Genomic DNA, 23,585 nt, shown 5'->3' on the forward strand with positions numbered 1-23,585 from the left:
TTGTATGCTACTTGTGTTCAATTCATCACGAGTCGCAAATAAACTAGATAGATTTTCAGAGCCTTCCTCTTCTGGCTCATCATCTATTTCTTTACTGTCCTCATCAGATGATTGCAGCATCAAATCTCGTGTGCTGTTACGATAATCATCTGTCTTCACACTGTCTGGAATGTACGGTCGCTCAATGAGTTTCAGGGCTTTGCATGCATTTGCTCCCAATGTGGACTTTCGCTTTGTGTCCACAATGGCAAATTGCACGATGTGACTTTGATTGTGCGCCCATGCTTCTAGATCACATACCCCTAGCGTTTCAATCGCATTCCCACTGTAGGCGATCAGCCGTTTCTGTCGATCAAAAACTGTGGGTTGAACTCTCAGGCAGTTCAAATCAGAGAGGCTGAGGAAATTGGCACCCATTCCCATGACGAGCTTGCATTTGATTAATGTGGCATTCAGCATCACTGGAATTGTCCGTTTGTCTAGATTTGGAAAAATTGTGATTGGGTTTCTTTTTTCAGCTTCTAAAATTTCCTGTGTACCTTTGTCGACACTTTCAATTGTGTTACTATAGACTTTTTCTTCCAAATCTAATTGATTTTCTATGTTGAGTTTATCCTCTTTATTCGTTGATTTGTAAAAATGTTCTGCTTGTTTCATGCTGAAAACTGCTTGTTTGATGCTGCAAACGTTTTGTTCAGCTGTTGGTTGAAATGTAATCCCTGTTCTGCATTGTGAGGTGAAATGATTTAACTTGTCACACTTTAAACACATTCTTCCGAAGGCTGGGCATTCTTTCTTAAATGGGCGTGGCCACAGCGTGCACATCATCACGCTTGTGACATCATGTGCAAACGTGTTATGCGCATGCACAGAACAGTCAGCTTCCTGATCGTGTTGTTTTTTTCAAGCGCGCCTGCTCAAAACGGTCTTCTGTAGCACGCTGATTTTGTAGCTGTGACAGAACTTCAATGGCATTAACCACATTGTGCACTTTTGCGCCACTTTCCCGAGAGAACTTTTCGGAGCATCTATTTTTAGTTACTTTGCTCACACGGCACACTTTAATAGAATCTTCCAGCATTACTTTTTGTTGCCTTTGCAATCGTTCACACAGCTTTTCATTTCTTTTATGCTCCCAATGCCTATCAAATTTTTCAATTACCAAATTAAACTTATTTTTATGATTTTATTCTCAAAGTGGAATGAGTAATACAATTCTATAGCCAGCGGTCCAGCCAAATTTAGTAACAGCGCAATCTTTTGCTTCTCACTGACTTAAGGCTGAGAGGTACTGTTCAATCTCTTGTTTGAAAATTTTCAAGTTCACATCTACTTTACAAGGTGTCCTGAATGGCTTTGGAGTCTACAGACCCTCCATGAAGCTTCGACTGGGTATTTCTTTTTCGACGCTGCTGGTTGTTACGATCGGAGTCTGTTTTAGATTTTTTTTTCAAGTTTTTTTTTGAACGGCGATATTTTCTTTTTCTCCCTAAACCTTACTATTCTACTTTAGAAACTACTCCTGGTAACATGTGCTGTTCTCTGCTTTGCTTTACCTGGATGGCTTGGATGCATAGTGTTGAACAAAGGACAACAAGTTTTGTTAACGAACAATTTATTAACAATTTAATTTATTAACACTCCTAAATAAGTTTGTACGTATTCCTAAAGTATAAGGTTACTGAATTAAACTATGCTATCTATAACTACAGAATTCTCAAGTACACAGTGATCTCTCTTATGCCTAATCATCTTCTACCCAGAAGTCACATGATATATATATGGCTGTTCTGTGGTTCCCTCTAGTGGTAAGAAGCATTATCATTAACTTGTTAACTCTTTACATCGCAATCAAAATACATATCATGACAGGGGCGAGCCGGACTTGAGCCGAGCAGCAGGCCGGGGAGGTCGGAGAGAGGGATATCTCCCAGGCGGAGGTCAGCATGGGTCAACCAAGTGAGTTCCTAAGGCAGAGATATCCTTATAGAAAATGAGTCAGCTCTCTCCCCCGCACCACTCCTACCCGGAATCTTACCATGTGTCTTGCCTTTTGTCTTGCAGGATCACCATCTGACGAGGCTGGCCAGTCCGGGGTACCACTCCCCGACCGCAACCACAGAATACCTCGGATGACTTGTGCGGGGCCGAAATTGTGGAGGATCCTCCGTCAGTGGGATACCCCGCCTCACCGGCAGCACACCCAAGTCCGTGGGTTTCCTGACGACGTGGGATGGCCAAAATGGGAAACCCCATTTGCTGGCTGCCGGAACGGAGGATCTCGCTGCCGGCGGGGGCGCACCACACTGGAAAACGGGGCTAGCTGGATAGAGAATCCCGCCCACTGAGTTTTTATCACTGCTGTCACCTGAACCCTCCGCCACCCCAGAGGCTATCACCTCGGAGGGGCATTTTAACGAAGAGGTTCCTGGGACACTTTCTGATGCATATGTCACGCATGCTGCAGTTCATCAGGTGGAGGTAGGAAGCCCTGCAGAGCGGGCAATCGGAGGGCTGCCCGATCCCAGAAACTAGGTGCAGCCTGGACAGGTTCTGCACTTCTGGAAAGAATGATCGCATCAATGGGGGAGATGCAGATGCAGAGTCAGACTGTATAGGAGGGAGTGTCAGCAACTTTCCAGCACCTGCAGGTGCAGTTGGAGGAGTCCAACCGCCTTCAGAAGCAGGAGATACCCAAGCCAACACTGAACAGGTGGTGTCTGCAATAGAAGCCTTGGGTGAGAAAGTCGCAGCCATGGGTCAGGACATCCAACGCCTGGAGCACGCTGTTTTGTCAATGGTTGAGGCTCAGGACAGGGCTGTTCAGTCACAGGTAGCCATGTACCGGGCCCACATGGACATTACTGCTGCGCTCCATAGCATGGCCCAGTCACAGAGAATCATGCTGAGGGTGCTGAGATCATTGGGCTTGCGCTGGCTGATCTGGGCCAAACACAGAGGAACATGACCAAGGTACGGAGAGACATGTCGTACTCGCTGAGAGATGTATCCCAGCCTCTGTGCTCCATGCCTGTAGGCATCAAGACCCTAGTTGAGACAAGAGTGGGCCTCCAGGACTGGCTGTGCCAGGTGCCAGTGGACTCCAGGACTGGCTGTGCCTCCGCAGCTAATTCCAGCCTCACCTCTGTCCAGGGAGTAGCCATCTAGCACCCTCAGGGAGGAGATGATGGGGCCAGTCCTGGTGGCCTCCCATAAACAGGGTGCTAGCACACCTCAGCCCTTCTGAATTCCACCCCCCCCCCCACCCCCCCACCTGACATGGCCACATCTGATGGGCAACGTGCAGCATAGGGTGGCACATCGCCACCTGTGACACCCGGAAGACTGCCGAGCCCGTCCAGGTCCAGGCTCTGCAGAGGATGGCCGCCTAAGCCATCGTAGCTCCCAGGGCGGGAAGAGCAGCAGGCCATCGCCACATCTGATGTGCTGTCTGGGGTTACACCAAAAGGAGCGGTAGAGCATATAAGTTAAGGAAGTTAGACACCAATTAAGTTGGCACGGGTGCTGCACATAGATTAGAGGTAGGGGTCAGGGCACAACGATTGTACATAGTCACAATAAACACCTTTCCACCAACATTCTGACCCACCTCGATCCTCTGTCTGAAGGGTATGATTCTTGTGTAGGGTTCTATCTATCATCCCCTGGACCTGGGGCATGTCAGTGACGGTGGCGAATCCTGCTGCCCGAATATCTTGGTGAGCCTGGTCTCGGCTCAAGGACATGCAGTTCGCTGCCCGGGCATACAGGGCATTCGTAATGGCACGATGACTGGGATACCTCACATGGGCCCCCACTCGGCGCCTGGAAAGACCCCAAGGCAAAAATCTCAAGGTGACCATCACCTTAAACTAGTATGGCAGGGGGGTGGGCACGGGAGCAATAGGTCAGAAGGTGAGAGCATTGAGGGAGAACTAGGGAATAGGGACAGTGTGGCTCTGAGGCAGAGCAGATGGGGAGAAGTTGATGAACACAGCGGGTCTGGTGGCCTGAAGTGCATATGTTTTAATGCAAGGAGCATTACGGGTAAGGCAGATGAACTTAGAGCTTGGATTAGTACTTGGAACTATGATGTTGTTGCCATTACAGAGACCTGGTTGAGGGAAGGGCAGGATTGGCAGCTAAACGTTCCAGGATTTAGATGTTTCAGGCGGGATAGAGGGGGATGTAAAAGGGGAGGTGGAGTTGCGCTACTTGTTCGGGAGAATATCACAGCTATACTGCGAGAGGACACCTCAGAGGGCAGTGAGGCTATATGGGTAGAGATCAGGAATAAGAAGGGTGCAGTCACAATGTTGGGGGTATACTACAGGCCTCCCAACAGCCAGCGGGAGATAGAGGAGCAGATAGGTAGACAGATTTTGGAAAAGAGTAAAAACAACAGGGTTGTGGTGATGGGAGACTTCAACTTCCCCAATATTGACTGGGACTCACTTAGTGCCAGGGGCTTAGACGGAGCATCCAGGAGGGCTTCTTAAAACAATATGTAAACAGTCCAACTAGGGAAGGGGCGGTACTGGACCTGGTATTGGGGAATGAGCCCGGCCAGGTGGTAGATGTTACAGTAGGGGAGCATTTCGGTAACAGTGACCACAATTCAGTAAGTTTTAAAGTACTGGTGGACAAGGATAAGAGTGGTCCGAGGATGAATGTGCTAAATTGGGGGAAGGCTAATTATAACAATATTAGGCGGGAACTGAAGAACATAGATTGGGGGCGAATGTTTGAGGGCAAATCAACATCTGACATGTGGGAGGCTTTCAAGTGTCAGTTGAAAGGAATACAGGACCGGCATGTTCCTGTGAGGAAGAAAGATAAATACGGCAATTTTCGGGAACCTTGGATGACGAGTGATATTGTAGGCCTCGTCAAAAAGAAAAAGGAGGCATTTGTCAGGGCTAAAAGGCTGGGAACAGACGAAGCCTGTGTGGCATATAAGGAAAGTAGGAAGGAACTTAAGCAAGGAGTCAGGAGGGCTAGAAGGGGTCACGAAAAGTCATTAGCAAATAGGGTTAAGGAAAATCCCAAGGCTTTTTACACGTACATAAAAAGCAAGAGGGTAGCCAGGGAAAGGGTTGGCCCACTGAAGGATAGGCAAGGGAATCTATGTGTGGAGCCAGAGGAAATGGGCGAGGTACTAAATGAATACTTTGCATCAGTATTCACCAAAGAGAAGGAATTGGTAGATGTTGAGTCTGGAGAAGGGGGTGTAGATAGCCTGGGTCACATTGTGATCCAAAAAGACGAGGTGTTGGGTGTCTTAAAAAATATTAAGGTAGATAAGTCCCCAGGGCCTGATGGGATCTACCCCAGAATACTGAAGGAGGCTGGAGAGGAAATTGCTGAGGCCTTGACAGAAATCTTTGGATCCTCGCTGTCTTCAGGGGATGTCCCGGAGGACTGGAGAATAGCCAATGTTGTTCCTCTGTTTAAGAAGGGTAGCAAGGATAATCCCGGGAACTACAGGCCGGTGAGCCTTACTTCAGTGGTATGGAAATTACTGAAGAGAATTCTTAGAGACAGGATCTACTGCCATTTGGAAGCAAATGGACGTATTAGTGAGAGGCAACACGGTTTTGTGAAGGGGAGGTCGTGTCTCACTAACTTGATAGAGTTTTTCGAGGAGGTCACTAAGATGATTGATGCAGGTAGGGCAGTAGATGTTGTCTATATGGACTTCAGTAAGGCCTTTGACAAGGTCCCTCATGGTAGACTAGTACAAAAGGTGAAGTCACACGGGATCAGGGGTGAACTGGCAAGGTGGATACAGAACTGGCTAGGCCATAGAAGGCAGAGGGTAGCAATGGAGGGATGCTTTTCTAATTGGAGGGCTGTGACCAGTGGTGTTCCACAGGGATCAGTGCTGGGACCTTTGCTCTTTGTAGTATATATAAATGATTTGGAGGAAAATGTAACTGGTCTGATTAGTAAGTTTGCAGACGACACAAAGGTTGGTGGAATTGCGGATAGCGATGAGGACTGTCGGAGGATACAGCAGGATTTAGATTGTCTGGAGACTTGGGCGGAGAGATGGCAGATGGAGTTTAATCCGGACAAATGTGAGGTAATGCATTTTGGAAGGTCTAATGCAGGTAGGGAATATACAGTGAATGGTAGAACCCTCAAGAGTATTGAAAGTCAAGGAGATCTAGGAGTACAGGTCCACAGGTCATTGAAAGGGGCAACACAGGTGGAGAAGGTAGTCAAGAAGGCATACGGCATGCTTGCCTTCATTGGCCGGGGCATTGAGTATAAGAATTGGCAAGTCATGTTGCAGCTGTATAGAACCTTAGTTAGGCCACACTTGGAGTATAGTGTTCAATTCTGGTCGCCACACTACCAGAAGGATGTGGAGGCTTTAGAGAGGGTGCAGAAGAGATTTACCAGAATGTTGCCTGGTATGGAGGGCATAAGCTATGAGGAGCGATTGAATAAACTCGGTTTGTTCTCACTGGAACGAAGGAGGTTGAGGGGCGACCTGATAGAGGTATACAAAATTATGAGGGGCATAGACAGAGTGGATAGTCAGAGGCTTTTCCCCAGGGTAGAGGGGTCAATTACTAGGGGGCATAGGTTTAAGGTGAGTGGGGCAAGGTTTAGAGTAGATGTACGAGGCAAGTTTTTTACGCAGAGGGTAGTGGGTACCTGGAACTCGCTACCGGAGGAGGTAGTGGAAGCAGGGACGATAGGGACATTTAAGGGGCATCTTGACAAATATATGAATAGGATGGGAATAGAAGGATACGGACCCAGGAAGTGTAGAAGATTGTAGTTTAGTCGGGCAGTATGGTCGGCACGGGCTTGGAGGGCCGAAGGGCCTGTTCCTGTGCTGTACATTTCTTTGTTCTTTGTTCTTTGTTAACGGCCACTTGGAGCGGGTGTCCTCCATAACCCCCACGGTTCCAGGTGCGCCATCATATGGCATAAGTGGCGCACAGTCAGCCAATGTCTTTGGTGACATGCTCGATCCTGCATCAAAGGACATCACTGATGGTATAGATGCGGCCTGATGCGGCACCCCCTCTGGACCGCCTCCTCAACCTTTGGAATGACCGGTTCTCTATCCTCATCTGCTGGCCCCCACTCCTATGGGCATAATACCCGCAGGCTCCCCTTGTGCAGATCTGCGGCCAGGTAGAATGCAACCATTCCGGGGATGGCAACTCACACCCAGGGATGAAGAGGATTTCAACACGCTACTGGACTCACCGAAGACCAAGCCGCCACCGTAGTCGCCACCAGCACTGCGGCGCTCTCAACGACAGATCAAGGCACCGGACCGCCTGAATTTGTAATATTATCTGTACTTTTAAAACACAACTTTCTGTATATAGTTCTCCACCATCCCCTCCAGACTCATTTTTTAACAGGGGGTGAATGTGGTAGTCACCACTGATGTATATATTGTATATATAGGATGTTGAGAGAGGTGCTTTACGGTAAGGCTCAAGTACTACAGGTACGAGGGTAGATCCCTGCCTGCTGGCTCCGCCCAGTAGGCGGAGTATAAATATGTGTGCTCCCAGTACAGCAGCCATTTCGTCAGCTGCTGTAGGAGGCCACGCATCTCAGTGTAATAAAGCCTCGATTACATCCTACTCTCGTCTTTGTGTAATTGACCGTGCATCAGCTTGCGGACAGCTGAGGCTAACTGAGTGCTAGAATATAAGTGGGCTAACTGAGTGCTAGAATATAAGTAAATGAAAATTATTTGGATGCGGGCTTCACTGGCAGCAAATATAAAAGATGAAATGTACAAATGGTTTATCTTCAAATGTAAGAATGTAATGAAAATGAAAGATATTGGGCGAAATTCTCCCGAAACGGCGCGATGTCCGCCGACTGGCGCCCAAAACGGCACCAATCAGACGGGCATCGCGCCGCCCCAAAGGTGCGGAATGCTCCGCATCTTTGGGGGCCGAGCCCCAACATTGAGGGGCTAGGCCGACGCCGGAGGAATTTCCGCCCCGCCAGCTGGCGGAAACGGCCTTTGTTGCCCCGCCAGCTGGCGCGGAAATGACATCCCCGGGCGGCGCATGCGCGGGAGCGTCAGCGACTGCTGACAGTTTCCCACGCATGCGCAGTGGAGGGAGTCTCTTCCGCCTCTGCCATGGTGGAGACCGTGGCGGAGGCGGAAGGGAAAGAGTGTCCCCACGGCACAGGCCCGCCCGCGGATCGGTGGGCCCCGCGCGGGCCAGGCCACCGTGGGGGCACCCCCCGGGGCCAGATCGCCACGCGCCCCCCCCCAGGACCCCGGAGCCCGCCCACGCCGCCTTGTCCCGCCGTTCAAAAGGTGGTTTAATCCACGCCGGCGGGACAGGCAATTTATCGGCGGGACTTCGGCCCATCCGGGCTGGAGAATCCAGCGGGGGGGGGCCCGCCAACCGGCGCGGCCCGATTCCCGCCCCCGCCGAATATCCGGTACAGGAGACTTCGGCAACCGGCGGGGGCGGGATTCACGGCAGCCCCCGGCGATTCTCCAACCCGGCGGGGGGGTCAGAGAATGGCGCCCATTATATTCTTTGCAACCCTGGTGAGTTTTATTTATTTCAGTTTGAAAGGACAGTTTAGAACATTCCATTAAGTGAGGTTAAACTTAAACCCCAGCAATATTCTAAAATCTATAAGTGAATTCTAAAACTTACATTCATGACCACGTGGTAACCTGAACTTCTTTAACAAAATCCTGTTTGAAAAGAAAATAAGTTAAAATATGTCCAAAAATAGCAAAATGTTAATTTCAACATAACCAGAGGCAGTATTTGGGATTTTCACAGGAACTTTATTGCAGTGTTAATGTAAGACTACATTTGACACTAATAATGATTATTATTATGATTATTTTGAAGTTCAATTTTCTCCTTTTATCTTAAATTTTGAATGGGTTAACTCCATAGTAGGGAGTGATTCTCAGTGCTCATGGCATTTGAATACATTCTTCACCTGGTCATTATACATGTCCAAGCCTTAATAGTGAATGTTGGCAGGGTATTTAACTGCAGTGGGCAAAACGTGTACTCCACGCATGTGCACCAGTAGTGATTCATGGTTCGCAATAAGGAAGAGAAACCAAAACTAATTTACCTTTCTTTAACCCAGGGTACAAGAACAATCATAATACCTTCTAACATTTCAGCTGAGATCAGCTAACTCAGCAAAAACTGGAGACTACAATTGGATACAAGAAATGGGAGGAGACCATACAGCCCTTGAGCTTGCTCCATTATTTAATGCGTTGATTTTCTGCCCATTCCCCATATCGCTTAATTCCCTCAGACATCAAAAATCTGTCTTCTCGGCCTTAAATATAGTCAATGATAGAGCATCCACAACCCTCTGTGGTACACAATTCCAAAGATTCATGACCCTTTGAGTGAAGACATTATTGGCTAGTCTGTAGGACTACACTATTTGCTCCATAAACTTGCATAGATCAGCACTATTTCCACATACTTAATAATGTTTTCATTAACCTACTAATTATATTTTCACAGCTTAAGTTTGCAAAAGGAGAAAAACACAAAGGGAGTGCTCAGAATATGAAGTGCTTCCCTTCCATCTAATTGTCATTATGATCTAATGATGAAAGATATTTGATGTGCTACTTGTTTGTCGTATAGAGACCCACTCCAAACTTGCCCTCTCATTAAATAATGACTCAGATAATATCGGCTGTATGACTAATGGCGTCTCCTTGGGAAAGAATACTGATTGACATCCTTTCCTTTCCTAAATGCAGATTGGGAGGTGCCTATGCTGGGAAAGTTCAGTACTGGCCAAATACACAACAGTGCTCAATTAGTGCTGAATTTTCCTGGCTAAGACACTTTCCACTTAACATCCAGGAAGGGGAAAACATGCTGAACAGCCACTCATACTGATGACATTTGCTGAGCAGATCCCTGATGAGATACCCACGCTTAAACAAGGTGGTAAGAGAAAACAAAGTAATTTCTACCAAAAGTACTTCCCTCTCCCACATACTTTCCTTTGCTTCAATTATAATGTAGCTGTGTGAAATTTATGCAATCCTTCATTGAAATAGTTTCAAATAAATATATAATTCTTCTTCTGGAGCTACAATGAGAACTGACTGTGCTCACTCAGCACGGTAAATTCTCCGAGAAAATTAACAGTTCACACATGTCTAACTACTTCAAAAGTAAAAGCAGTAGAATCATTAGAATTAAAAGCAGAAACGTGTGCAATTCAACAAAACTAACTCCAAAGCAATGCCAAAATCTTAGCCAATTCATACTCAAGACAAAAGCAAATATTAACTACAGAAATATTTATTTTTATACATTAATTTTGAGAAGATGGTAGAACTTATTTGAAATGAAATGAAAAATAAAAATCGCTTATTGTCACATGTAGGCTTCAAATGAAGTTACTGTGAATAGCCTCTAGTCGCCACATTCCAGCGCCTGTTCGGGGAGGCTGGTACGGGAATTGAACCGTGCTGCTGGCCTGCCTTGGTCTGCTTTAAAAGCTAGCTCTTTAGCCCTGTGCTAAATCAGCCCCTATTTACTTTCAACTTTGAGCTGGCATATCGAAGAAAATAGTTGGGGGTTGTGCTTACTTGTACAGATTTTAAGGAATTTCTGCTTTTCAAAATGTATTTGCATGACTATTGCTGTGTTATGTCCTTTCTTTAACTTTCAGTGGTTAAACTTAACTGCAATTTTCTTCAAAATGCCAGTCCCAATGGGCCAGTCAGTAGAACATAGAACATAACAGCGCAGTACAGGCCCTTCGGCCCTCGATGTTGCGCCGACCTGTGAAACCACTCTAAAGCCCATCTACACTATTCCCTTATTGTCCACATGTCTATCCAATGATCATTTGAATGTCCTTAGTGTTGGCGAGTCCACTACTGTTGCAGGCAGGGCATTCCACACCCTTACTACTCTCTGAGTAAAGAACTTACTTCTGACATCTGTCTTATATCTATCTCCCCTCAATTTAAAGGTATGTCCCCTCGTGCTAGACATCACCTTCCGAGGAAAAAGGCTCTCACTGTCCACCCTATCCAATACTCTGATCATCTTGTATGCCTCAATTAAGTCACCTCTTAACCTTCTTCTCTCTAACGAAAACAGCCTCAAGTTCCTCAGCCTTTCCTCATAAGATCTTCCCTCCATACCAGGCAACATTCTGGTAAATCTCCTCTGCACCCTTTCCAATGCTTCCACATCCTTCCTATAATGCAGCGACCAGAATTGCACACATTACTCCAAATGCGGCCGCACCAGAGTGTTGTATAGCTGCAACAAGACCTCATGGCTCCTAAACTCAATCCCTCTACCAATAAAAGCTAACACACTGTACGCCTTCTTTTAAAAAAAAATATATTTTATTAAAGTTTTCAAACACAATTTTTTCCCTTACAAATCAACAAAAATGGTAGCATAATACCTGCTATATAACATTGTTTAAATAATATAGTAAACTAACCAAATAACACAAAGTAATGCTCCCCCCACCCCCTCTCCCCATCTAGAACACAAACAATTTAGCCCCCCCTCCTCCCCTCCCCCCCCTGGGCTGCTGCTGCTGGCTATCTATCTTCCCCCTAACGTTCCGCTAGATAGTCGAGGAACGGTTGCCACCGCCTGGTGAACCCTTGAGCCGATCCTCTCAGCGAAAACGTCATCCGCTCCAGTTTTATGAACCCCGCCATATCGTTTATCCAGGTCTCCAGGCTGGGGGGTTTTGTTTCCTTCCACATGAGTAAAATCCTACGCCGGGCTACTCGGGACGCAAAGGCCACAACATCGGCCTCTTTCGCCTCCTGCACTTCCGGCTCATCCGCTACTCCAAATATAGCTAACCCCCAGCCTGGCTGGACCCGGACCTTCACCACCTTCGAGATCACTCCCGTCACTCCCCTCCAATATCCCTCCAGTGCCGGACACGACCAAAGCATATGTGTGTGGTTCGCCGGGCTTCCCCCGCACCTCCTACACTTGTCTTCCACTCCGAAGAACCTGCTCAACCGTGCTCCCGTTATGTGTGCTCTATGCAGCACCTTAAATTGGATCAGGCTAAGACTGGCACACGAGGAAGAGGAATTTACCCTGCTTAGGGCATCAGCCCACAAACCCTCCTCAATCTCCTCCCCGAGCTCTTCTTCCCATTTTCCCTTCAGTTCGTCCACCAGCTCCTCCCACTCTTCTCTCATCTCCCGGTATATCTCGGACACTTTGCCCTCCCCGACCCACCCCCCCGAAAACACCCTGTCCTAGATCCCTTGTGTCGGGAGCAGCGGAAATTCCCTCACCAGTTGTCTCGTGAACGCTCTCACCTGCATATACCTAAAGGTATTTCCCAGGGGCAGCTCATACTTTTCCTCAAGCGCTCCCAAACTCGCAAACGTCCCATCTATAAATAAGTCTCCCACTCTCCTGATTCCTGCCCGGTGCCAGATCTGGAATCCTCCGTCCAGCCTCTCTGGGGCAAACCTATGGTTGTTCCTGATCGGGGACCACACCGAGGCTCCCAGCACACCCCTCTGTCGCCTCCATTGCCCCCAGATACTTAATGTTGCCGCCACCACTGGGTTCGTGGTAAACTTTTTCGGGGAGAGCGGTAATGGCGCCGTCACCAGCGCCTTCAAGCTCGTCCCTTTGCAGGACTTCATCTCCAACCTTTTCCACGCCGCTCCCTCTCCCTCTATCATCCATTTACGAATCATCGCCACGTTGGCGGCCCGATAGTAGTCACCCAAATTCGGCAACGCCAGTCCCCCTCTGTCTCTGCTACGTTGTAGGAACCCCCTCCTTACCCTCGGGGCCTTCCCTGCCCACACGAAGCTCGTGATGCTCCTATCTATTTTTTTAAAGAAGGCCTTAGTGATCAGTATAGGGAGACATTGGAACACAAATAGGAACCTCGGGAGGACCATCATCTTAATTGCCTGCACTCTGCCCGCCAGTGACAGCGGCTGCATGTCCCACCTTTTGAAATCCTCTTCCATTTGTTCCACCAGCCATGTCAGATTGAGTCTGTGTAAGGTTCCCCAGCTCCTGGCTATCTGAATCCCCAGGTATTGGAAGTTTCTTTCCACTCTCCTTAGCGGTAGGCCATCTATCCCTCTACTCTGGTCCCCAGGGTGTATCACAAAAAGCTCACTCTTTCCCATGTTAAGCCTATATCCCGAGAAATCTCCAAACTCCCTCAATATCTGCATGACCTCTGTCATCCCCCCCACTGGATCCGTCACATACAGCAGTAGGTCATCCGCATAGAGTGACACTCGGTGTTCCTCTCCCCCTCTAACCACCCCTCTCCATTTCCTGGAGTCTCTCAGCGCTATGGCCAGTGGTTCAATTGCCAGCGCGAACAGTAATGGGGACAGCGGGCATCCCTGTCTTGTTCCCCTGTGTAGTCGAAAATACTCCGACCTTTGCCGATTTGTGACCACACTTGCCGTTGGGGCCCCATAGAGGAGTTTAACCCAGCTGACAAACCCCTCCCCGTACTCCTCAGCACCTCCCATAGATACTCCCACTCCACCCTATCAAATGCCTTCTCTGCATCCATTGCCGCCACTATCTCTGCCTCCCCCTCTGCTGGGGGCATCATTATCACCCCTAATAGCCGTCGCACGTTGACATTCAATTTTCTCCCCTTTACGAACCCTGTCTGGTCTTCGTGCACCACCCCCGGGACACAATCCTCCATCCTCTTTGCCAGCAACTTGGCGTCCACATTTAGCAATGAGATAGGCCTATAGGACCCGCACTGCAGCGGATCTTTATCTCGCTTCAAGATTAGTGATATCGTCGCCTCCGACATTGTCGGGGGTAGGGTCCCCCCTTCTCTGGCCTCGTTAAAGGTTCTTACCAGCAGCGGGGCCAACAAGTCCACATATTTTCTATAGAATTCCACCGGGAACCCATCTGGTCCCGGGGCCTTCCCTGCCTGCATGTTCCCCAGCCCTCTGGTCACCTCGTCCACCCCAATTGGCGCCCCCAGGCCTGCCACCTCCTGCTCCTCCACCTTCGGGAACATTAGTTGGTCCAGAAACTGCTGCATCCCTTCTTTTCCCTCCGGGGGTTGGGACCTTTCTAGCCTCTCGTAAAAGGTCTTAAACACCTCGTTTATCTTCCCTGCTCTCTGCACCGTGGCTCCCGTTTCATCCCTAACTCCCCCGATCTCCTTCGCCGCTGTCCTCTTTCGCAGCTGGTGGGCCAACAGGCGACTTGCCTTTTCCCCATATTCATATCTCATCCCCTGTGCCTTCCTCCACTGTGCCTCTGCCCTCCCTGTGGTGAGCAGATCGAACTCCGTCTGGGGTCGTCGCCTCTCCCTGTATAGTCCTTCATCCGGGGCCTCCGCATATTTTTTATCTACCCTCAAAATCTCCCCCAGTAGTCTTTCCCTTTGTTTGGCCTCTGTTTTCCCCTTGTGAGCCCTGATGGAGATCAACTCTCCCCTGACCACCGTTTTTAGTGCTTCCCATAGTACTCCTACTCGGACCTCCCCGTCGTCGTTGGCCTCCAGGTATCTTTCGATACATCCCCGCACCCTTCCGCAGACTCCCTCATCCGCCAATAATCCCACATCCAGTCGCCAGAGTGGACGCTGCTCCCTCTCCTCTCCTAGTTCCAGGTCCACTCAGTGTGGGGCATGATCTGAAACAGCTATGGCTGAGTACTCAGTTCCTTCCACCCTCAAAATCAGTGACCTTCCCAAAACAAAGAAATCTATCCGGGAGTACACCTTATGGACATGGGAGAAAAAGGAGAACTCTTTTGCCACCGGCCTAACAAATCGCCACGGATCCACTCCCCCCATTTGGTCCATAAACCCCCTAAGCACCTTGGCCGCTGCCGGCCTTCTTCCGGTCCTAGATCTAGATCTATCTAACCCTGGGTCCAGCACGGTGTTGAAGTCCCCCTCCATTATCAGGTTTCCTACCTCCAGGTCCGGGATACGTCCCAGCATCCGCTTCATAAATCCCACATCATCCCAATTCGGGGCATATACATTAACCAACACGATCTCCATTCCCTGCAGTCTGCCGCTCACCATCACATATCTGCCACCGCTGTCTGCTACAATGTTCCGAGCCTCGAATGACACCCGTTTCCCCACCAATATGGCCACCCCCCTATTCTTTGCGTCCAGCCCCGAGTGGAACACCTGTCCCACCCATCCTTTCCTTAACCTAACCTGGTCCGCCACCTTCAGGTGCGTCTCCTGAAGCATGGCCACGTCTGCCTTCAGTCCTTTTAAGTGCGCGAACACTCGGGCCCTCTTAATCGGGCCATTTAGGCCTCTCACGTTCCACGTGATCAGCAGGACTGGGGGGCTGCCCGCCCCCCTCCCCTGTCGACTAGCCATCACCCTCTCTGGGCCAGTCCCACGTCCCGGTACCGCTCACCCACACGTCCCCCAGGCGGCGCATTCCCGCCCCGACCACCTTTTCTTTTACCAGTTCCTTCTCGATCTCCGCAGCAGCAACCCAGTTATCCCCCCCCCCCCATATTGCTTCCGAAGGTCAGTTGACTTCAACTGACCCCGGCTTCTCCCGCTCTCTGTGAGGAACTCCCATCCACCTTGCGCCTATCTTCCCGCCATCATCTTTCTGACGCGGGAACAAGAAAAAGAAACCTTGTGTTCTCTAGAGCCGTCCTGCCCCTCGTGGCGCAGATCCCTCTGCCGCCCCACTCCCATTCCTCGCCTGAGTCTCTTCTTCCCCTCCCCCACCAGCGCCCACATTTCTCAATGTCCCCCCCTCCCCAATTTACATTTCTATATACATCAGCATTGTCGTTTCCCCTCCAACATCAGTCCCTCAGTTCTGATCCAGTTTCTCGTTTTTAATGAAGGTCCATGCTTCTTCCGCCGTTTCAAAGTAGTAATGCCTCTCCTGGTGCGTGACCCACAGTCGCGCCGGCTGCAACATCCCAAACTTCACTTTCTTCTTGTGCAGCACCTCCTTGGCTCGATTGAAGCTCGCCCTCCTTCTCGCCACCTCCGCACTCCAATCCTGATACACTCGTACCACCGCATTCTCCCACCTACTACTCCGTACCTTCTTGGCCCATCTCAGAACCACCTATCATTGAAGCGGTGAAATCGCACGATCATCGCCCTAGGTGGTTCTCCCGCCTTTAGTCTCCTCGCAGGGACCCGATGGGCCCCTTCCACTTCCAAGGGGCCCTCAGCTCCCATTAGCGAGCGTAGCATCGTACTCAAGTAAGCCCTGCCGTCAGCTCCTTCCACTCCCTCGGGGAGACCCAGGATCCGGTGGTTCTTTCTCCGTGTTCTGTTTTCTAGGACTTCAATCCTTTCGATGCACTTCTTATGGAGCGCCTCGTGCGTCTGCATTTTGACCACCAGGCCCAGGATCTCGTCCTCGTTGTCAGTCACCTTCTGCTCCACCACACGGAGCTCTATCTCCTGGGTCTTTTGTGTCTCCTTAAGCCCCTCAATTGCTTGTAGCATCGGGGCCAGCACCTCCTTTTTTAGCAGCTCCACACACCGTCTTAAAAATTCATCCTGGTCCGGTCCCCATGTCGCCTGGGCTCCCTCCGCCGCCATCTTGCTCCTTTCTTCCTTCTGCCGCTGTCCTCGAGGATTCTTCGAGATCTGGCCGCCGCCGCCGATATTTTTCTTTTTCGCTGGGGGCGGGGGGGGGGGGGGGGGGGGGACTCCCTGTTGTCTCACCCCACACCGGGTTTTGTCCCGAAAAAATTCCCCGTCGGGGCTCTTAAAAGAGCCCGAAGGTCCGTATGAGCTGGAGCCGCCGAAACATGCGGCTTAGCTGGTCATCGCCGCAACCGGAAGTAACTGTATGCCTTCTTAACAACCCTCTCAACCTGGGTGGCAACTTTCAGGGATCTATGTACATGGACACCGAGATCTCTCTGCTCATCCACACTGCCAAGAATCTTACCATTAGCCCAGTACTCAGTCTTCCTGTTATTCCTTCCAAAATGAATCACCTCACACGTTTCTGCATTAAACTCCATTTGCCACCTCTCAGCCCAGCGCTGCAGCTTATCTATGTCCCTCTGTAACTTGTAACATCCTTCCGCACTGTCCACAACTCCACCAACTTTAGTGTCATCTGCAAATTTACACACCCATCCTTCTACGCCCACCTTCAGGTCATTTATAAAAATGACAAACAGCAGTGGCCCCAAAATAGATCCTTGTGGTACACCACTAGTAACTGGACTCCAGTCTGAACATTTCCCATCAACCACCACCCTTTGTCTTCTTCCAGCTAGCCAATTTCTGATCCAAACTGCTAAATCACCCTGAATCCCATGCCTCCGAATTTTCTGCAGTAGCCTACCGTGGGGAACCTTATCAAACGCTTTACTGAAATCCATATACACCACATCAGCTGCTTTACCCTCATCCACCTGTTTGGTCACCTTCTCAAAGAACTCAATAAGGTTTGTGAGGCACGACCTACCCTTCACAAAACCGTGTTGACTATCTCTAATCAAATTATTCCTTTCCAGATGATTATACATCCTATCTCTTATAAGCCTTTCCAAGATTGTGCCCACAACAGAAGTAAGGCTCACTGGTCTATAGTTACCTGGGTTGCCTCTACTCCCCTTCTTGAACAAGGGGACAACATTTGCTATCCTCCAGTCTTCTGGCACTATTCCTGTAGACAAAGATGACTTAAAGATCAAGGCCAAAGGCTCAGAAATCTCCTCCCTAGCTTCCCAGAGAATCCTAGGATAAATCCCATCCGGCCCAGGTGACTTATCTATTTTCACACTTTCCAGAATTGCTAACACCTCCTCCTTATGAACCGCAAGCCCTTCTAGTCTAGTAGCCTGAATCTCAGTATTCTCCTCGACAACATTGTCTTTTTCCAGTGTGAATACTGACGAAAAATAAGAGTTGTGTTCTTCTGAAGACGCATATGGGCAAATCAATCTCCAATTGTAAAAGGTTATTAAGAATTCCCTTAACAGTAAGATGATATCATGATCCAGTTTATGGCCAGCTGCTTAACCTACCACCCACAAAAGATTCCAGATTGAAACATTATGACATTTTTTAAATTCAGAAATTTGCCCCTTGAATCAAAAACAGTGTAAGAAAATGAATTCACCAGCAGATATGTTTGCAGAGGTCCTTTTCTTTGATAAATGTGGAACAGCTACAGTTGTGAAGATTTCCTATATTCACCTTCCAGGAAATACAAATAATTGATATTAGTGTAGTTCCACATTTCCACAAATATCCAACACTGCCTGTTCATGTGATTGATTTGATTTGATTTATTGTCACATGTACCGAAGTACAATGAAAAGTATTTTTCTGCGGCCGAGGAACGTACACAGTACGTACATAGTAGACACAAGAATAATCAACAGAGAACATTGACAAATGGTACATCGACAAAACAGTGATTGTTTACAGGGCGGAACAAGGGGCCAAACAAAGCAAACAAAGCAAATACATGAGCAAGAGCAGCATAGGGTGTCATGAATAGTATTTTTACAGGGAACAGATCAGTCCGAGGGGGAGTCGTTGAGGAGTCTTGTAGCTGTGGGGAAGAAGCTGTTCCTGTGTCTGGAAGTGCGGGTCTTCAGACTTCTGTACCTTCTGCCTGATGGAAGGGTCTGGAAGAAGGCAATGCCTGGGTGGGAGCGGTCTCTAATAATGCTGTCTGCCTTCCTGAGGCAGCGAGAGGTGTATACAGAATAAATGTGGAGTTGCAAATACAGATTCCTTTCTCTTCATTTCTATTGGTAGAAATAACATTTTTACTGAATCCTGACTTGTTCTTTCATGATTTTAAGGTTCAAGTAAAAATAGTGGGTGGGATTTACTGAGCAACTTGCCGCATATTTTGTGGTGGCGAGAAGCAGCGGGATCTTCTGGTCCCGCCGTTGTCAACAGGGTTTCCTGTTGAAGGCAACTTGCCGCCGTTAAACCTATGGCGAAGCGTGCCTTTGGCAGGACCGGAAGATCCCCCCAGCATGAACGGCAGTAAAATCATGCCCCAATAACTTATTCTAAATAAAGAAAAAAGTGTTCTCTAATTAAACGTGATATTTATCCTTATTTATTTGTTTAATTGCCTGTGTTATGACCATTTTTTCACATACTCTAGGTTTCCAAATTTGACAATTGAGTATTGGTTAAAAAAAAAAAAACATTAGGATGTTCATCTTGCACTCTTTAGGATAGATGCAAGAATTTCAAATTTCAAAGGGAACAACAATTTATACTGCTAAGAAAAGGATGTAGCTTGTATGGCAAGTGGACTAAAAATACTCGCAAAGGTCCTGGCCAAAAGGTGGAAGACTGCGTACCAGAGGTGGTCGCAGAGGACCAAACAGGTTTTGCCAAGGGTAGGCAACTCACTGCGAACATCAGACAGTTGCTGAATGTAATAATGACCCCTTCCGGGGAGAGGTGATTGGCTCTCTGGACGCAGAAAAGGCCTTCGACAGAGTCGAATGGAAGTACCTCCTTGAGGTACTGCAACAGTTTGGGCTAGGAGCGGGATTCACCGCCTGGGTGAGACTTTGATATAACGCTCGAACCAACACCACCAGCTCTGAATACTTAGAGCTACAAAAAGGCACAAGGCAAGGCTGCCCGTTGCCCCACTCTTGTTAGAGCTTACGATCGAACCCCTGGCGATAGCCCTGTGGGACACAAAAAGCTGGAAAGACATCCAGAGAGGAGACAGAGAGCACAGAATTTCACTCTAAGTGGATGACGTGCTCATATATGTTTTGAAGCCGCAGGAAGGCCTGAAGGCAATCATGCAGATCCTGAAAGAGTTTGGAACCTTCTCGGGCTACAAACTTAACCTGGGCAAAAGTGAGGCATTCCCAGTGTACCCAAATGGGAGAGGGGCAGAGCTGGAGGGGCTCCAGTTTAAAACGGCCCAGAACAGATTCCGATACCTGGGGATCCAAATAGCCAGGGACTGGACACAGATCCACAAGTGGAATCTGACCGCCTGGTGGAGGAAGTAAAAAAAGAACCTACAGAGGTGGGGCTCACTCCCACTCTCTCTGGCGGGGAGAGTGCAGATGATCAAGATGAATGCACTGCCAAGGTTCCTCTTCCTGTTCAGATCCATACTGATCTTCATCCCCAAGGCCTTTTTCAAAAACGTAGACGGTTTAATCATGCCGTTTGTGTGGGGGAGAATACCCCGAGAATTCCCAAACCGACACTGCAAAGGAAAATAAAAGGTGGCTTGGCGTTACCGAATCTGCAGTACTATGACAGGGCAGCAACGACGGAAAGAGGGGATGGGTGCACGTACCTGACTCAAGAGTGGGTATGGATGAAGGGGGCCTCCTGTAAGGGAACGACCCTCCGGGCCCTGGCTACAGCAGCACTCCCATCCCCCTCGCCAAAATATACAACAAGCCCAGTGGTAGCGGCCAGGCTGAGAACGTGGGCCCAACTGAGACAGCACTTTGGGCTAACTAGGATGTCCCACATGGCACCCATCTGCGGCAATCACAGATTCCCCCAGCCATGCTAGCCACTACCTTTAGGAAATGGAGGCGGGACGGGGGTGCACTGACGGTCAGGGACTTTTACGCAGGGCATAGACTGGCGACACTGGATGAACTGACGGAGAAGTGGGAACTGCCGACAGGACAGGACACCTGCAAATAAAGCACTTCCTCCGCAAAGAGACAGTAGGGTACCCCGGGGCCCCAGAAACCACACTATTAGAGGACCTGATAAGTACAAGCAGCAAAGAAGGAGGACTATGTGGGAAAATGTTTGGACAGCTACTGGGCAGAGCTCGAACACCACTGGACGAGACCAGATGGAAATGGGAGGACGAACTGGGGACAGAAGTAGGGTGAGGACACTGGAGCGAGGCACTGAGCAGGGCCAACTCCACCTCCTCCTGCGCAAGGCTCAGCCTCATGCAGTTCAAAGTGGTGCACAGAGTGCACCTGACCAGGCCCCGAATGAGCAGGTTCTTCCCGGAGGTGGAGGACAAATGTGTACGATGCCAAAGAGGCCCGACCAACCACACCCACATGTTTTGGGCTTGTCCCAAACATGCTGGGTTCTGGACAGCCTTCTCCGAGGCAATGACCAAGGTTGTGGGGGTGAGGGTGAAACCATGCCCAATTGTGGCAATCTTCGGGGTATCGGAGCAGCCAGAGCTACACATGGGGAAGAGGGCCGACGACCTTGCTTTCGCTTCCCTAATCGCACGCCGCAAAATCCTGCTCAGCTGGCGATCAGCAGCACCGCTCACAGTTGCAGACTGGCTCGCTGACCTTACTGAATTTCTCCACCAGGAGAAGATCAAGTATGTCATCCAAGGATCGGAGGAAGGCTCCCTAAATGCATGGGGGCAGTTCGTCAACCTGTTCCAAAACCTGTTCGAGGCCAGCAACAATGAGTAAGATGGGGAAACGGGAGAGACAGAAAGAAAGAGAGGAAGGACACGGGGAAAATAAGGGTGGGGGGGGAAACCAGATGAATGGGCAACCTGGGTGGAGGGAGGGGGGGGGGAGGAAGAGTAAAGGCTGGAAAGTCACAAATAGGGAACAATGGGGGAGGGGGCAACCTCTCCGCAATCACACGGGAAACACAGCCAAAGTTCGAGGTGGCGGGGGGGGGGGGGGGGGGGGGGGCGGGGGGGACCACAAGCTGAGCCAGAGGGGGCAAAATGTACACAGGGTAAATTAAGGGAAGGACAGGATAAACCTTTCTGTACAATACAATAAATTAACGCGGCAAACAATGTATATAACTGTTTATAAATTTGGAAAATGACAATAAAAAGATTTTTAAAACATAAAATGTACCAGGGAATGGTTGTCTCCAATACTTTTGCTGAATTGTAAAAGGTGCAATATCTGGCCAAGTACTTTTGGCGTGCAGAGGACAAGATCTACATCTGAATATGTGTAGCTTCCAGCGTGCATAATTGAGCCCTATTGCATGCTCAACTGGTTAGTTGTTAATGTAATTTTTAGCAAACTTGGGATTGTTAAGTACTGTCCAATTGCAGAATTATATCTAATGCTAGACACTTATGTTCTGAGTTTTACGAGCATGGCTGCTTGAGTATGGTCAATTGCAAACAGCCAAGAGGATGTGCTATTTGATATGATCCACCAGTCACTGGGACATATCGCCTAAATATCTGGCATCATATTGGCATTGAAATTCATATGTCACATCACCTCATTTGCGTAATAGGTGGAACACCTTTTTGGCTTAATGCCGTTTAACCCAGTATGGTGGTTAAGGCAAGTCGTATAAATGAATTTAAGGAGAGGTTCGATAATTATATGAGGGAGAAAGAAATGAAAGGATATGTTGGTGGGGTGAGATCAATTAAGGTAAGAGGAGGAATGTGTGGAGCACAAATGTGTGATTGACTAATTGTCACATGTACCGTGAAAAGTATTTTTCTGTGGCCAAGAGACCATAGAACATACAGAACATACAGTGCAGAAGGAGGCCATTCGGCCCACTTAAGCCCTCACTTCCATCCTATCCCCGTAGCCCAATAACCCCATCTAACCTTTTTGATCACTAAGGGCAATTTATCATGGCCAATCCACCTAACCAGCACGTCTTTGGACTGTGGGAGGAAACCGGAGCACCCGGAGGAAACCCACGCAGACACGGGTAGAACATGCAGACTCCGCACAGACAGTGACCCAGCAGGGAATCGAACCTGGGACCCTGCCGCTGTGAAGCCACAGTGCTATCCACTTGTGATACCGTTTACTATGTGCGTGTACACATAGTAGACAAAAAGACTTGTTTCTGACTTGTGACTTGTTTCTGTTCTGTAAATCTCTATTTCATTCTGTCCACATTATCTCTCCAATGCCATTCTCATTTCCTTGCAAATCCAAGGTAAATAATTCATTCTTGTTTATCAAAATTAAAGGACATATATTACAAAGTACTCCAAATTAATATAAAAATTATCCCTCGTGAATTTCACCATAAAGAGTGAAATTCAACAACATACTAAAATATCCTTCTTCAATCCCTGATGGAATGTCTGTCCACTTTTCATTCCATTGATTTAGTTTGATTGAAATTATTCAGACCAATGCTGAAAGAGCACTGACAAGCAGTTCACTAATAACAGAAAGGTCGACAAATCTGGCAGCTCCTGAGGAGTTGTTGTTTTAAGTGAGGGAGAGGAAGATGATCCCTCGTTGGGGTTCACAGAGGGACTGAAAGAGAATTAAACATTTTTTGTGCAGTCAGGTTATGCACAAAATTCAATGCTTTTGCCACATTATCAGTGCAGCCTACAGCAGATCTGTTTATAATTGGGTTTGTTTGGGTTGGGTTTTTCAGAAATTGTTGAAAGACAGACACTGTATTAACAAGGCAGATAGTTCCATTTTATGATTTTTGCCCCACAACTGTCATGCACCTGCCAAGAAAATGGGAACAAAAATCAGCTCCATTGGAATTCAAACCTTTGGTTAGACATCAGACTTCTATGCTACTGGGAATGCAATAATTCCATACTTATTTTTTTCTGTATGTTTATGTAACATCTATGCTCATATTAACTGAGCATAGTAAGAAGTCTTACAACA

The 23,585-nt window shown here is 48.4% G+C and overlaps 1 protein-coding gene across 2 annotated transcripts in view; it reads right to left on the reverse strand.

Annotated features, from left to right (window-relative positions):
* Window positions 1-23,585, reverse strand: part of zswim2 (zinc finger, SWIM-type containing 2) — a 129,700-nt gene that overhangs the window by 87,596 nt on the left and 18,519 nt on the right. For both annotated transcript variants that reach the window (XM_072477852.1, XM_072477861.1), the window contains exons 3-4: window positions 18,116-18,192; window positions 8,667-8,707 (exon numbers count right to left, since the gene is read on the reverse strand). In XM_072477852.1, coding sequence (XP_072333953.1) covers window positions 8,667-8,707; window positions 18,116-18,192 — 118 coding nt within the window. The remainder of the gene's footprint in view (window positions 1-8,666; window positions 8,708-18,115; window positions 18,193-23,585) is intronic.

Source organism: Scyliorhinus torazame, chromosome 2, assembly GCF_047496885.1.
Source record: "Scyliorhinus torazame isolate Kashiwa2021f chromosome 2, sScyTor2.1, whole genome shotgun sequence".
NCBI lineage: Eukaryota > Metazoa > Chordata > Chondrichthyes > Carcharhiniformes > Scyliorhinidae > Scyliorhinus > Scyliorhinus torazame.